The sequence below is a fragment of the Nyctibius grandis genome, chromosome 9 (genome assembly GCF_013368605.1).
Source record: "Nyctibius grandis isolate bNycGra1 chromosome 9, bNycGra1.pri, whole genome shotgun sequence".
In the NCBI taxonomy this organism is placed as follows: Eukaryota; Metazoa; Chordata; class Aves; order Nyctibiiformes; family Nyctibiidae; genus Nyctibius; species Nyctibius grandis.
In genome coordinates this window covers 17,968,764-17,984,400 of record NC_090666.1, presented here as the reverse complement: position 1 = coordinate 17,984,400, position 15,637 = coordinate 17,968,764, and the positions used below count along the sequence as shown (strand labels likewise).

Sequence of the window (15,637 nt, the reverse complement as noted above, 5' to 3'; positions counted from 1 at the left end):
GTCCTGTTTGAAGATACCTGTGTCCAAAGACCCTGTTCAGACATAGTGACCTGAGAGAGAGTTCTGTAGTGGTAATTACTTTCTTAACAGTATCATCTTTCCCTCTGATAACAGATATATTTTATGCATTACAGTACTTACGTATCTGTCAAAAATATTTAATTCCATCTTGAAACATGGAACTAAAAATTATATTAATTGTCTAAATACATGAGAATGGAGTATTTTTTTCCTTCCATGGAACGTATCAGACTTGTAGTATATAAATGTGTTAAAGATCATGTGTGATCTATAGGACAGGTTTAGGTGATGATGAATATTCCTGTTCCCTGTGGCATCCTCACTCGCCATGGGCTACTAGACCCAACGTGGTGGCGTTCATTTTCAAAAATCACCTTCTAGTTCCTATTGATAGTGTGTGTCCAGCAGCCGCCGAAGCAGCACACCCCTGCCTAGCAGGCTCTGCCTGGAGTCAGTATCACCCTTTCTGCGCAGAACAGGTGATACTGGCATCTGCTGATACAGCTTGTTGCACAGGCAGATGGCTTGTAAATATTTTTTTGAGACTGGCCAAGCAAGGAAGCCGTTACTGGATCTCTTCTGGAAAAGTGTGGTGTTTACACTCTCTATGGATAAATTTTTAGGTTACAAGCTTTTGTTTCCCTGCAAAACTTTTGAAACTGACTCCAGAGAGGCATGCAAGCCTTGCACAACCTGTGTCCCTCATTCTGAAATGAGTTTACTAATTGATTAATGTCAGTAAATTCTGTCTGGGCATATGTTCATGCTTTCCGATATATCAGAAAATATGTATTTTGTATGTCCTTCTGCTCTGTCTTGAGTTAAGCAGTGTCCTTAGCAGTAATTAGAACTGATTCGAATGTACTATTAAAGGTACAGTGCATGCAAAATAACATATGCCCCTGACTCTTGATAAGATGATCTGAGAATCTGAGTTCTGGTTGACTTGAAGCAAAAGGACTGAATGAGTTATAGAGCACTTTGTCCCTGATGTTGGAAAATGTTCAACATTTCCATTCAATATCTAATAATAATTTTTTTGATGTGTCATTAAGGCAGCCCTCTGCTCAGAGATTTTAGGAGCTATAGTAGAGCAAGAACATAGTGCCTTTGCAGTGCTGACTGTGTTTCCTTTCGTGTCCTTGGTTACTGAGGTGGTCGCAATTCTCCAGTCCCCTTACTGACATCTCTAATCTCTGCTTTTGGGAAATCAAATAAAATCCTGTAATCTTTTGCAGTTCCTGTCTGATCTGTTCTTGTGAACAACATTCTCATAAGTATGAATATATTCTGACTGCTTCCTAGTGGTAACATAGAAGAGATGACTGTAGTTATTCACGGAGCCCTAGCTCTTCCCTTCAGTGAGCTCTTGGGTGAGACAGAAGCAAACCCAAAAGATAGGATGTGTTTCAGAAAAAAATAATCGCGTGGAATCTGAGGGCTCTGAATGTTTACGTGCTTGTTTACTTACACAGATTATTATATAATTTGTCTGACTAGGAACTATAACGTTAATAAATACAGCCATGAACTTTAATGACATTTACAACAAATGCACGTCAGCTCTCACGCTGTCTTCAATACAGTTACATAGTGCTGGATTTATAGTGCTGGCGGTGTTGGAATTACAGTATGCCAGCATTTTCTTGAAGTTCAGCTTAATTCTATTTTAATGCAGTTTTTGTCAGTGATATATTAAAACAAACAAACGACTCTGATGGTGTGGCACTGATAATTTAATTATTAAAAGTGCTAAGAATGATCGAAAAGTTGAAGAAATGCATTAATGGGCTTTTTAAGACAGCTCATGACAACTACAGTCTTACTGAGAGAGCCTGCCAACCAAACCTGCAGGCATAAACGTAGAGCAGTGTATGAAATTCACGTTCTAAATTTTAACAGCACACACAGGGGCACCCCCAACCCTCCCCAAAAATCCACATAGTGGAAAAGCTCATTCATGTAATCTAGTTTTTATCATAGATGACATTCTTCTTTTCAGCTGGAAGTAGTTAGATCAGTCTTCTACCTGGCTTCATTTAACTAATAATATTAGTGTGTAGCATGTGAATAAAACTTAAGGTTGGTTTCTTTATGTATAGAAAGTAGTGTGATTCAACTTCCATAAAGAGATTGACGGACTTAAAAAAATGGAAGCATTTTTATTGCAGCATTTGGTATTCCTGCCAGTAAGCAGCCATGTCAGGAGTTCCACAGCTAAGGTCTAAAATAAATTACTGTAAATGTAGACGTTATGTGGTAGATACTGAAGTTAACAGATGAAGATTCAAAGGCATTCGCTAGCTTGTGCAATTTACAGGTGCAATTACCTTCTGTTTCCTCATGAAGTATATACATATTTTTAAGATTAACCTTCTATCTTTTCTTTCCTTTTTACTATAGTTTTACTATTTTACTATAGTTTTATCTCTCATTCCATTTGTGGCTGGTTCTTTTACTTGGTAAAAAAGCTGCTTGTCCTTCAGTAGCTGTCAATATTTCTTCCGAAATAGAGGTAAGATCCAGTTGACATCCAAATAACATCAGTACTGTTATGTCAGAAATTGGATCCGTCCCAGAATGGTTTAGATACCTCCTTCAGCCGGAGCAGGATTGTTTAGTGTGCACTTTCCTGCGTGTAAGGGCATATAGGCAGTGAAGGTTCTGACTCGGAGTATTTGCTTTCATGCTAAATCAAAAGAATGTCACAATATCAACATTACCCCATCTTCCAAACTCTAAAAATTTGGTTTATTAAAGACAGTTTTGTTTCAAAACTGCGGCATATATGAAAAAGAACAGTACATTAAAACAATATTTAATATCATACAAAATCGACACACCCCTATCAACTAGTCTCTCCTAACAAAATAACCTTCTTCCCCCACTAAAAGCTTCCTATAAATATTTCTGACAGGCTCTGTTGATATGAGATTTGCTTAAACATGGGTGTAAGTTTAAACATGCCTAATGTAACAGAATTTGTCCTTTGATTCCTCTGTGTACCTCCTACACCTTTTTCGGAACGCCCCTCACTGAGGGCGTGTAAGTGCTCATGTAATATAGGACCTGAGCTTATTTACATGTTTTATATTTATAATCTAACATAACCTGCAGCATAGATGAAGAAGTGCATGTTATTTATACAACAAACCGTACTTTTAGCTGCTTATCACTATTCAGGAAAAACAATACTATTTCAATGTTTTACTGAGCCCCAAATAGTTTTATGATTACGTCAGCAGCACATACTGCCTGTAATTTGGTTACAGGATTGTATTTTCTAATATACTTTTTTTGTCATGTAGTTAGGTAGATTGTGCTATTTTTTGGACTGAAGTACTTCATGTAAAAGTTTGGGGTTTTTACATTTGTGGTGATTAATATTTCACTACATAATAATGTTAGAGAATGAACTATGTTTTAACTGTGACAATAAACCAGACCTGTTACGAAGCCAAGGCTGAAGGCCAAGTGCTTCCAGTCTCTAGAGACGGTGCAATTTTAGATGAGCGGCATACACCATGTTGCTCTTACTGCTCTTACAGAATGGTTCCAAGTCTTTCAAGAGTGGTCAGGCACCTTTTAAATCATTTTACTGCGTGAATTCTGGCAGTTAGGTCCCTCATTCACACCTGCCCAGTTGTTGCCTGTAAATTGCAAAGCAATGACTTATTATCTACATTCTCAACATCATATTGCCATTTTGCAATAAATCAAATAAATCAGGCTGCTCATCTTAAAAATCAAGGAGCATCTCTTGTCTTTCTCTAACATTTGTGTCTTTTTTTTTTTTTTTTTTTTCTCTAAAGGCTCACCATTGTTACCAGTGAGAAACAATAGATCAGTATCATTGGAAGGAGTTACTAAATGTAGGAAGAAGAACAATATTTAACAGTTAAAATTTGGCATTTGTTTTTAAACAAGTCCATTTCATATGATACTGCATATGTGTGTAAGAAAAACACACGAGTGTGAGTGGAATCAGAAAAGAATTAAAAAAGACTAGATTTAATTTTTTGTCAAAATTCTACACATTAGAATATATTTACACACCCACATATATTCAGTGGATAGCAGCAGAAAGAAGGATGAAGGTAGAGAAAGGAATTGGTTCTGATTGTTAATGAGCATTATTCCTGTATTATTCTGAGATGATGATACGAATTTCTGAGACAGTCTGAAACACTAAACATATTGCCTTTATAGTTTTTCTAACACTAATTTCTCACATTTTAGATTATAAGAGATGATAGGAATCTTTTCTGCCAATGTGACCCCATGCTTTAAAGATGTAGTTACAGATCTCTATGGCTAAGCCTTGCTGACAGCACAGTAACAGTGTACATAGGCCTGTGAGAGACATGGCTCTGCTGTTCTCCTCACTGCTGTCATATGCAACACTTTTGTTTGCAGGGTTTTGAAGAAGAGGAGCAAGTCAGTGGATCACTGTCTTTGAGGTGACGCTGTGAAAGAGGTTCCTTTTGCTGGGATTTATTTGCTTCCTTGATAAAAGGATAAAACGTTTTTATAATGTTATGGGAAAACACAACTGTCCTGGACAAGAATTTCTCTTCTAAATTAGACAATAGTGTTTGTGATTGTAGGGGTTTGTAATGGCTTCTAGGTTTGCATATACGGTAAATATTTGTAATGTTATCTCCTCATTCAGACTGCACACCTCTAAACTTTGGTGGTTACATAGGTATCGTTAAGGTAAATGGAACTACACAAAAGTGATGAATTTGCTATATGACTGAAAGTTATCATTCATATTGTCATCTGCATCTGTTCTAGCTTCTTCAATCCTGAAGAGAGAGAAGCGGAAGAGAACAAAAAATGTCCATTTTAACTGTGTTACTGTGTATTACTTCACGAGAAGGCAAGGCTTCACCAGCGTTCCCAGCCAAGGGGGAAGCACACTGGGAATGTCTACTCGCCACAACAGTGTGCGCCAGTACACTCTTGGAGAGTTTGCGATGGAGCAGGAGAGGCTTCACCGAGAGATGTTAAGAGAGCATCTAAGGGAGGAAAAACTCAATTCTCTAAAATTGAAGGTAAAAAGTTTTCAAGACTTTGATCCCTGCCTTATTTATTTAAATGAGCAGCGTTATATGGGCCAATGTGTGTGTGTTAATCAAAACCATTTCCTTTCTACCAACCCCATTTTCAATCAAAACAATGGCATTTTTCTTTTTTTTTTTTTGTTTTCCTGAAGACATATTTTTGTTCGCTGTTACCAAGTGCTGCTGTAGCTCTTATTGATATGTACCTCAAAGTGCTTTACAGGAAGGTGGTTGTTTACTCCCTGTTTTCTACAGAGAGGAAAACAAAGGGAGAGAGTGGTGGAAGTTAGCCTTGAACAGGGTGTCCAGCAGAAGTCTGGAAGTGCCGGGAAGAGAATGAGTCTTCAGAGCCCTTGCACAGTGCCCTGTTAGACAAGGGAATGGTAACAGCCAAAGTACAGAACGTGAAACAGTTTCTTTTCTTGGTCAACTTGAGCAAATTTGGCAAAAAGTAAGAAACAGTAATACTAAAAATGTTTTCTTTTTTTTTTCTGTGTACCAATTTATATGATAGTGCATCTTTAATATTTCACCAAAGGATGTCTGTGCTAAAGAAGAAATGTGTCAGACAAATTAACCGGCTGTATCAGTTGAGCTAGTCAGAACAAATCTTGGATACAGTTTTGAAGCTGTCTTTTTAAATATAGCAGAGGAGAGCAAAGAAATTCTGTATTTGCGTAGAGGAGAATAGAGAAGGGGATTGTGTTCTTGGAAATGTCCCTTCTGCCTCTTTAAAACTGGTGGCAAAACTTCTGGTTTTGTTACTTTTTGTAGTGGATGAAGCACTTCCTGTATAGTGGCTTGTATTATATGTATTTTGGGCTCTTTTTCAGATGAATCCAGTAATTAAAAGTGAACAATATTTAGAATTGTAACCGAACTGCTGTGCTCCATGGCCCCTTCTTTTGTGATATATCTGTGTTTCAGATACTGCTACAGTTGTCCAGAGCAAAGTGGCACCCTCCAAGTTTAACAAATGCCTTCCAGCATTTTTCCCATAGTATGAACTTTGTTCATGAGTTCTACATCTGAACTCCTGAAGAAATGTAGATGACCCTTACTATTGTAATTACTTTTTTCAGTCTCCTAATTGTTTTTTTGTTTGAATAGCTGAATAGATTCTTAAATAGTTCATAAAATTTGAACCGTCATAATGAAAACAAACTAACATAAAATCTCTTGGGACAAAGGCAAATTAAAGACGGATATTTGGACAGGTTGGAAACCAAAGGCTAGAGTGTTAGTGACCTACCACTAGATAGAGATTATACCTCTAAACATCTGGCATCACAGGATCTTCAGAGCATTAAGTGTGAACTGTGTCAGTGTAACTGTCTTCGTTTAGCCCGCACCCAGGGCTAAACAGTAACAGTTTTTCTCACTGAATGTCCCTTCCCTCACCGAGGAAGGGAGTTGGGAAAAGGAGGGAGACTCGTGGGTTAAACAGATTTAGTAAAATAAAGAAACCAATATCAATGATAATACAAAACACACAAAATTATACTTAGCTACAGAGTTGCAGCAGGTTGTTCCAGGAATACCAATTGTTGGGAATGAGAAAGAGGAAGGCCAGAAGAGAGGAGAGCAAAAACAGCCCCACCTCTCCCCAGCAGCTTTCCTTTTTGTAGTGAACCTGATGTTAATGTTACATAATATACCTGTGGGCCAGCCTGGGTCAGCTGCCCTGGGTTTAGCTGATAATGGCCCTGATCACCATGGCTGGCCACAAACTGAAACAAAAATCTAACAGAAACTTGATTCTATAAATTTTATCCCATGAAACCAGGACAGTAACCAATGACTCTGTGTAGATCCCTTGGCTGACTTGCAGGAATCAGCTCAAAGAGAGGAATCCCCACTGGAGTGAGTAAAGAATAATCAGGCATGCAAATATTTCACTTTTCTTTTTATAGCTAGAAAGTAAATCAAGAAAAATCATGGATCCTATTTAGCTCTAAAGATTGGAGGAGGCCTTTTAGCCTTCATCTGTATGGAGCAGAGCTTGGCTCTTTCTGCTTTTATAATTCTCCTCTTGGCTGGGATGGATCACCTTTCTTCATTAAACTTACTTCACTCGAGCCCACTCTTTTTTTGGGACATAGACTCTACTTTCTGCTCCTCTTCCAAATACTGTATGTTCTTCTATCTCCCTGGTCACTTGTTTGAGTGGATGATAATCTTTACTGTGACTGTTGAGGTCCTGCAAAATCTCTTCCTAAGGATTCAGTGAATAAGGAAAGCTTGATTTGCGTTCCTCCCTCTGTCCTAATTTTCATTGTTTCCTTTACCAAATGGAAAAGTCCTTTCCCCTACACGTAATTCAGCAGTGGTGGGATTCTTTTTTCATTGATCCTCAGCAGCTGATGTGGGAATAGTTTACTAGCGTGTTCTGAGACTGGTAAGCTGCCTCCAGAGTTTCTGTTCAAATATTAAGAAATGGTGGTTAGGTCTTCAGAATCCTGAGAGTGGCTTAAAAATGGTAACATCTTACTAGCGTTAAATCTTTTACTGGAGTAAAATGTTTCTCTTCACTCTAGAGCATGTATAAAAACATAGGGAACAGAAAACTTCCTTTTGAACTAGTCTGCTAAACTCAGCTTAGTTGCATCCCTGGATTATACACTTGGGGTGAAAGAATAAAATAAAAATCACTCCCCCTCCAAAAGCAAATCCAGGACTCACTGAATTAGTGAAGAGTCACTGTAAAGCACTGAGCATGTTTTATTTGCTTAAGACAACTGGGCCTTGCTCATTTCCCATTACAGAGATGGAAGAGCTGCTTGGTCATTCACATGGTTTCTAAGTGAACACAAAAAGGAAACACTAGCATTCTAAGGTGACCATACCAGCAATTATGATCTTTAATGAAAATGTGCTAATCAGGATTTGCATCAAAATCACTGTAAATCTACACAAAAAAATGAAGAAAATGAGAAAATGAAGCAGGGCAGAGTTTGCTTAAAAAGATTTTTCTGTTTGAAAACCATTATGCAAACAGAAAGTAACATTTTCCATGTGGTTTTTAATTTCAGACGTTTTTTAATTTTTTGCATTGGATTAAAATATGCAAACCTGTAGGTAGAAAGTATTCTCTCTTGTAGAATTTGTTAAAAAAAAAGAAAGACAGGAATATATTGGAATTGAGTCTCCATAATATTAGGTACTGTTTATTATTTTACTTGCTAAAAGTGAAGAGCCAAATAAGAAACTTCTCTTAATTAAAAGCAGATAAAGACTTTAAAAATCATCTTCAAGTCACTTTAGCCATTTAGCACCAGCACTTTGGTGTAAGCACTGCTGGCAGTGGCATAAACACTTGTTAGCAGCAGTGTGGAAATTCTAATGGCAATCCGGACATAAAAGCCATCTTGTCAAGATGGAAGGTACAAGGGAGGCTTTACTTTAATACATTGTCATTTGAGAAAACACTATGAGTAAGCACAACGAATTAGCTGGAATAGTCCTTATTGCTTACTCATAATGCCCTCTCAAATTAAGATCTATTAAAATGATTAGCATGACCCTAGTGTGATGTTAAGGCTGCTGGGTCTGTGGACACAGTCTGTTTCCTTTGTGGGAAATGGCAAGGGATAATTTCCAGCTAGGGCAGGCAAAGGTGTCTAAGCTAAATTTTTCACGTTTTACAGAGTTGAAGTGAATTTCACCCAAAGGCTTCACATATTCATTGCCCCTGCCTTGTTCTGTTGTTATGACATTAACCTTTAGCTTTATGAGAGAAATTTTACCCATCTATGTAGCACATTTAATTCAGATGAGCAATATTATGACAGTTAAGAGAACTTAATGTTCCCCTGAAGCTCTGTATTGGAAAATGTATTTGAGAAGCATATTTATCCCTTTGTAGTTACCCAGCTACTGTTTGAGAAACGTTCAGATCTTTCATTTCATTACTTCATTTGTTCTTTGTGTGACAAAATTGAAAAAAAAAAATCAGAGGAGACAACAAGGAAGTCATCCCGCAAAGGAGTCAGGAGCTAAGGTGCTTTGAAGTGGCAAACTGCTGTCTAATGCCACTGGATGCCCAGGCATTTGGCTGTGCAGCCTGCTGGGTGCACACAGGCTTCAGCACGTGACCGGAGTCCATTCCTTAGTGCTCTGCCACTGTGTAGCGAAGCAGTTAAGATTTGCAGGAGGAGGAGGAGAAATACATGCCAGGTTTGGTATGGTTCCGTAGGTGCCTTTGTAAGATGAGCAGTTACAGCATTCACCTCCTGGGTAAGAGCTCTGAAGCTTAATTTTTATTAAATAGTAATTGAATAAAATACTAAAATAATGACAGAAGCGGGGATTAGAATTCTTCTCCTTCCCCAGTTTCAAACTTAAATTCTGATAGGCAATTAAATAACAGTGATCTGCTTAAGGAGTGATTTGAGCCTTGTGTATTTAAAACTAGAAAAATCGGAATTCTTAGGCAGGTAATTCTCCTATTATATTAAAAAAAAAACAAAGAAACATAATACACTGTACTTAGTTGTACCTAGCTAACAGAAAAATGAAAAATATAAAAAAAAAATTCAAGGATGCCATGCTGGATTTGAACATTCGGACTGAGTTGCATGTACAGTGGAGTCTTCCCTCCCACTAGCTTCAGACAGCCAATTCCAGATGCATTTAATTACTCCCTGGATTTAGCTGGCTCTCACTGTAGATTATACAGAAAAAGGCTGACTTGTAATGTTGTCTTTCCTAACTTACTGACCTAATATGTTGAAATATCTGGTGTAAATCTCCCCATTGTCCCAGAGCCAGGCAGAACTGATTAGGGAGCTGTTACCCCTCTTTTCCTAGCCACTGTAAAGTGAAATGAATAATACAAAATAGAGTAAGAAAACAATCTGAAGGAAGTTTGAGAGGACATTTTGAAAATGCCTGCATTTAAGATGAAGAAAGAGCTAGAAGTATATGCACATAAAGGGATTTGAATGTTATAGGGATAACAGACACGGTAAGTAAACTGAAACATGAAATAAAATGACAGCACTAAACTCCAAAGGCTGCAGTACGGAGAAAGACTGAGAACACATTGAAAAGAGAAGGAAACAATAATGCCTGTAAAGTGGAGTGGTGGAACACCTCTGCATGGACTAAATACACGGTGCTGAATTGCAAAGAAGGGATGATTACTGATCTGAGGAGAATTTCTCTTTGCGCAGTGTAATATGTACACGTACACTGTATGTAAGGACTACCGGTCATGACACTGAGACTATTCTCCTTCAGAGGGAAGAGTATTGCTTTTAACTTGACTTTACACATCAGGAATAATTAAGGTGGATTTTTTTTCTGTGATGGTCTTAGACAGTTGTTATAAACACAAAAGTGCAATCAAAAAAAAAAGAGTGAACAGTCAGTAGGAGTTCACCATCGAGTAATTCAATAATGCCTTAAGTGACAGTTACAATCCAAAAGATTGTGGAAAGGACAAACTGTTAATATAAATGGGAAAATGAAACAGTAATTTTTTTTTTTTTTCTTTTCTGCTTGAATATATACACTCCTTGCTATACGAGATGAGTTACAGGAGTATGGTACAGAAGTATGCTATCTTATGAAAATGGCGCTGGATGTTTGTGCTTGATACTCATGGCCATTTAATTTTGAAATAATTTTTGAAAGGTTTGAGAGCTAGACTGCAGATAAGTAATAATGTAGTGCCAGAATACTTGTATCTACAGAGGCTCAAAAATTCATATCCCTAGGAAAGGGGCACAAATCCTCTAAAAACTTTTCTCAAGATCCTCCATAACAGGTTAACAACTTGCTTCCTTTTTTGTAAGTTTATATATTCATTAATTACCTAAGAATAATCTGGACTGGTTAGTGAAGTACTAAAATCTATGACAATACAAAGCTAAAGGGGTTATTTTCAGAACCAAAGAGGACTAGAAAGAACTTCAGAAGAGCTATATGCATCAGCGCTAGGAAGTACATTGCAAAGAAACATGAAGTAATGTAGGTAAAAAGGGGCAAAATTAAGTGACTTCTAGTCTTAAAATTGTCAACTCAAGAAGCAAATATAGGCATCTGCCCAAATGATTATGGGGAAATACTGCTTTGTGGTCTCAGCTGTACAAACATCAAACAACTTGTCAGGCTGAAGAGGAACAGGATAGCAAATAGTAGATAAAATACACCATTTTACAGATCTGTGACACATCATAATCTGAAAGTGTTGGTAGTATAGTTACTATCTCACAAGGGATATTGAAGAACATTTCAAAGAGCCCAGAGACAGGAACTAGAATTAATTAAGGGCTCAAAAATTATCTTATGAAATAATATAGAAAAGATTAATATTTTAGAAAGGCGTGAGATCTGGCAAACAACAACAGAGGATAAAGGACATAAAGAACAGATAAGAAGTTAGAAATTTAGAAAAAAAATTAGCTTCGTGACAAACATGAAACTAAAAATGTGTATTTAATTCACATGTGTCTCTGTTTAGCCCATACCCAGGGCTAAACAATAACCAGTTGTTGTATCACCCAAGACTCCTCTGCAGCTAAGAAAGGGAATTGGGAAAGGAGGGACACTCATGGGTTGAAATTTAAACAGATTTAATAAAATAAGAAAACCAATATCAGTGCTAATACAAAAGACACAAAGTTATACTCAGCCCATAGAGTGGTGGCAAGTTCCTCCAGGGATCACAACCGTTGAGAAGAGAGCAAAGAGTCCCTCCCCTCCCCAGCAGCTTTCCCATTTATAGTGACCCTGATGTTAATGTTACAGAATACACCTGTGGGTCAGCCTGGGTCAGCTGCCCTGGCTCTCACTGCTAATGGCCTTGATCACCGTACCACAGCTGGCCACAAACTGAAACAAAATGTAACAGAAAAGTGATTCTATAAATTTTATCCCTGCAAAACCCGGACAACATGCTAAATGTGAAAGAACTGCCTTTTCACCCCATCTGTAGTCATATTCTGGAACTTACTGGCATTTTTACAAGCAGCATTTTTCCACATAGAATGCATTACACATAGTTGTGTCTATGACACCTATATATATATATATATGAGTATAGTTTAAGGACTGTGTTAATTGTTCTGTGCCACAGATGACAAAGAATGGTACAGTGGAATCTGAAGAAGCTAATACCCTGACACTGGATGACATTTCTGATGATGATATTGATCTAGACAACACTGAAGTAGATGAGTACTTCTTTCTACAACCCCTGCCGACAAAAAAACGAAGGGCATTGCTGCGAGCTTCTGGAGTGAAGAAGATTGATGTGGAAGAAAAACACGAGCTGCGGGCCATCCGCCTGTCCAGAGAGGATTGTGGCTGTGACTGCCGTGTGTTCTGTGATCCAGAAACTTGCACTTGCAGTCTTGCAGGCATAAAATGTCAGGTAAAGGTCTATATTATTGTTGTTATTTAACTGTCAAGGGGAGGAGGGGGGGTGTGTTAAAGTTATAACTACTGGAAATTAATTAGGTTAATTATTGAATGATAACACTTGCAGATCTCAAATGAGTTTTTAAGGCCCAGATTTAAGAGTATATAGTGTGTAATACAATCTCCTTAAACATCTTTCTTTGTTTCATGATTAGTTTAGGCCCATACATTGTTCAGGTTTGGTTTTGTTTTTTTTTTTTGTTCTTATACAAATACTCTGTTCCTCATATTCCTCTTTTGCCTTCATCTAAATACGCAGATGCAGACAACAGAAGAATCAGTAGCCTGCAGATTTCAGAAGGGATATTACCTTTTATTTTAGAGACAATTCGTATACTGTCCAAATGAGCGTTATAGTCCAAACTCACTGTGAAACAGTAAATGAAACTCTGTGGTACCATCCGTTATTTAACATGCATGATTGATAGTTAAAATGCATGCATGATAAATTTGCATGTAGGCAATAAAAAAAATGCATCTGCTAATATAGCAGGTAGTCTTTCCTCTGCAGACTGAAAAGGTATTTCTTATTGTACATTTGCATAGTGTCCTATGTAGAGCTGTAAATGTCCCAAAATGTTTCCTAAAAGATGTTTCCACTAATTCTCCTGAGTTGCTGTTATGCAGCTGAGTTGATTTCTTCCTGAATGCATTTTTCATCATTTCTTAAATCCAAGCTAAACTTTTTCTGCTATTTTAAATAATACATTCTCTTTGCTGTTCCTGTTTTCATCTTCATACGTGGGGAAGATGTACTAGATGATTGTGTTACATGGTTCTCCCCTGCATCATATTTGATGTTTAGGTATTACAGTGTAGATGAAAATCATAGACCTTAAGCTATCTGATTGAACTATCCAACTTGTGGATTCAGTCACATTTGTAGAAGTTTAAGATGGCTATTATTAGGTATGTAAGTTCTGCCCACAGTCTGTTGAGCTTACAGGATTGCATCTACAATTGACTGGAATATCTTTGAAAATGTACTTGAGTTTTTATCCCAGCTTTCTGTGGTCAGGTGTCCCCATTGGCAACTTCATAAAGGTTTTTATATACAACTCATTTTTGTTTCAATAGGTTTCTAGTTTCCATGATTTTTACCAAAATTTACGACTCTTTCTGGCAATGCTTTTGCCTGGATTTGAGCACAAAGTGAAGTAAAGCTGTAGCAGGTCCATAAATAGAAAAACTACCTATTTTTTGTTCCACTGTGTAATGCTTTCAGCTATGGAAAAGAAACATATTTTTCCTACTCTGCACCCCTGTTCCTGGCAGTAGTGCTAAATGCCAGGGCTAACCCTCCGCATTGTTGTTACCTTCGACTATTCTTACAAGTACTTCTCAAGGTGACTCCCACTTCATGATTTCATTTCTCTAGGCTGTCTAGGTTCTGTCATATCACCAGGCTTGTGCTACATATTGTTAATCTGTATTCTTTTTTTTAAAAGGTGGATCGTATGTCTTTTCCATGCGGTTGCACTAAAGAAGGGTGTAGCAATACAGCAGGTAGAATTGAATTTAATCCGATCCGTGTACGGACTCACTTTTTGCACACGATAATGAAACTTGAATTGGAGAAAAATAGAGAGCAGCAAGTTCCAGCACTAAACGGCTGCCACAGTGAGATAAGTGCACACACTAGTTCTATGAGTCCAGGACCCCATCCAGTTGAATATTCAATTGCAGAAAATTTTGAGATTGAAACCGAACCTCCGGCTGCAGTTATGCATTCTCAGGCAGCTGAGGACTTGGACTGCCCAGGGGAAGAGGAGGAAGAGGAAGATGGGAGTAGCTTTTGTAGTGGAGTTACAGATTCTAGCACACAGAGTTTAGCCCCTAGTGAATCAGATGATGATGAAGAGGAAGAGGAAGATGAGGAAGATGAGGAGGAAGAAAAAGCAGATGATTTTGTAGAAAGCATGGGCTCCCATGCTGATATGGTGCCTCTTCCTTCTGTCCTTTGCTACTCTGATGGAACTGCTGTGCATGAAAACCACTCTAAAAATGCCTCATACTATACTAACTCTTCAAATCTGTATTACCAAATAGAGAACCATGTTGCTGGCACTGCTAACCAGATCAGTGAGACTTACTCAGAAAGGGATGCTGTCAAGAACGGTAGTCTTTCTCTGGTGCCTTACAACATGACTTCAGAACAGTTTGTTGACTACACGCGGCAAACAGAGGAAACTTTTAGCAGCCCTCATTACCCTTCTGCAAACCCCTCAGTGATTGTTTGCTGCTCATCTTCTGAAGGTGATAGCAGTGCTCCGTGTAACAGTTTATATACTGAGCATAGGCCAAGTCACCCTCAAGTGGAATTTCACTCATACTTGAAAGGTCCTTCTCAAGATGGCTTTGTTGCAGCTTTGAATGGCGAGAGTCATGTACAAGAGCACCCTGCTGAGAATTCACTAAACCTCCCAGAAAAGAGCAGACTGCACGAAGAGTGCATCAAATCACCAGTGGTAGAAACGGTACCTGTTTAATATTAAAATTATTCTAGGACTGACTTCCTGTACTAAAATGCACTCACATTGGATTTCCTAGACTCTTACCTTTTTAAGAGATAGACAACACGTGGACTACAGCCAATGTTCCAGACACATTTTGTTTTCTCAAGCTACACGGGCAGTGGTATTGCACAAAAACAGTTCATGTAAAGATTTAAATATAAATTATCAAACTGTCTTTTGATAAAAATAAAACTTGTAAGTGAAAAACACATCCAACATATTTCAAAGTAGCCTACTTATCAAAGTATGTGAAACCTGCTAAGCTATCTGAATCAAAGCTTCGTGTTTTTGATTGTCGGGCCTGTGCAAGATTGTTAAAAATGATACTTTGAAATAATCATGTTTAGAGTCCTAAGTTTCAACATATCTGAAAAGATGGTAAGTTTAATGTAAAAGTAACTACTGTACAAAAAAGTTTTAATTGTTCTGTACTGTATGTATTTTATTTTATGGTAGTTTAGTACTCATGTTTTGATAAAAATGAACAGCATGTTCATTTGAGCAGGAGATCCATAGCTAGTTACAAAGAGCATGTCCACTTTTCGTCTGGAGTACCATGTATTCTGCCTTTTTTTTTTTTTAAATACCATTTCTGGTAAATTATCTTGA

General features: G+C 37.7%; 1 protein-coding gene across 1 annotated transcript in view; it reads left to right on the top strand.

Moving 5' to 3' along the window:
• The window catches only part of CSRNP3 (cysteine and serine rich nuclear protein 3), a 77,447-nt gene extending 62,127 nt beyond the window's left edge, over positions 1–15,320 (top strand). The window contains exons 3-5 of the mRNA XM_068407941.1: positions 4,819–5,078; positions 12,169–12,465; positions 13,961–15,320. Of these exons, the coding sequence (XP_068264042.1) occupies positions 4,819–5,078; positions 12,169–12,465; positions 13,961–15,001 (1,598 nt within the window). The 3' untranslated portion in view covers positions 15,002–15,320. The remainder of the gene's footprint in view (positions 1–4,818; positions 5,079–12,168; positions 12,466–13,960) is intronic.
• The last annotated feature ends 317 nt before the right edge of the window (positions 15,321–15,637 follow it).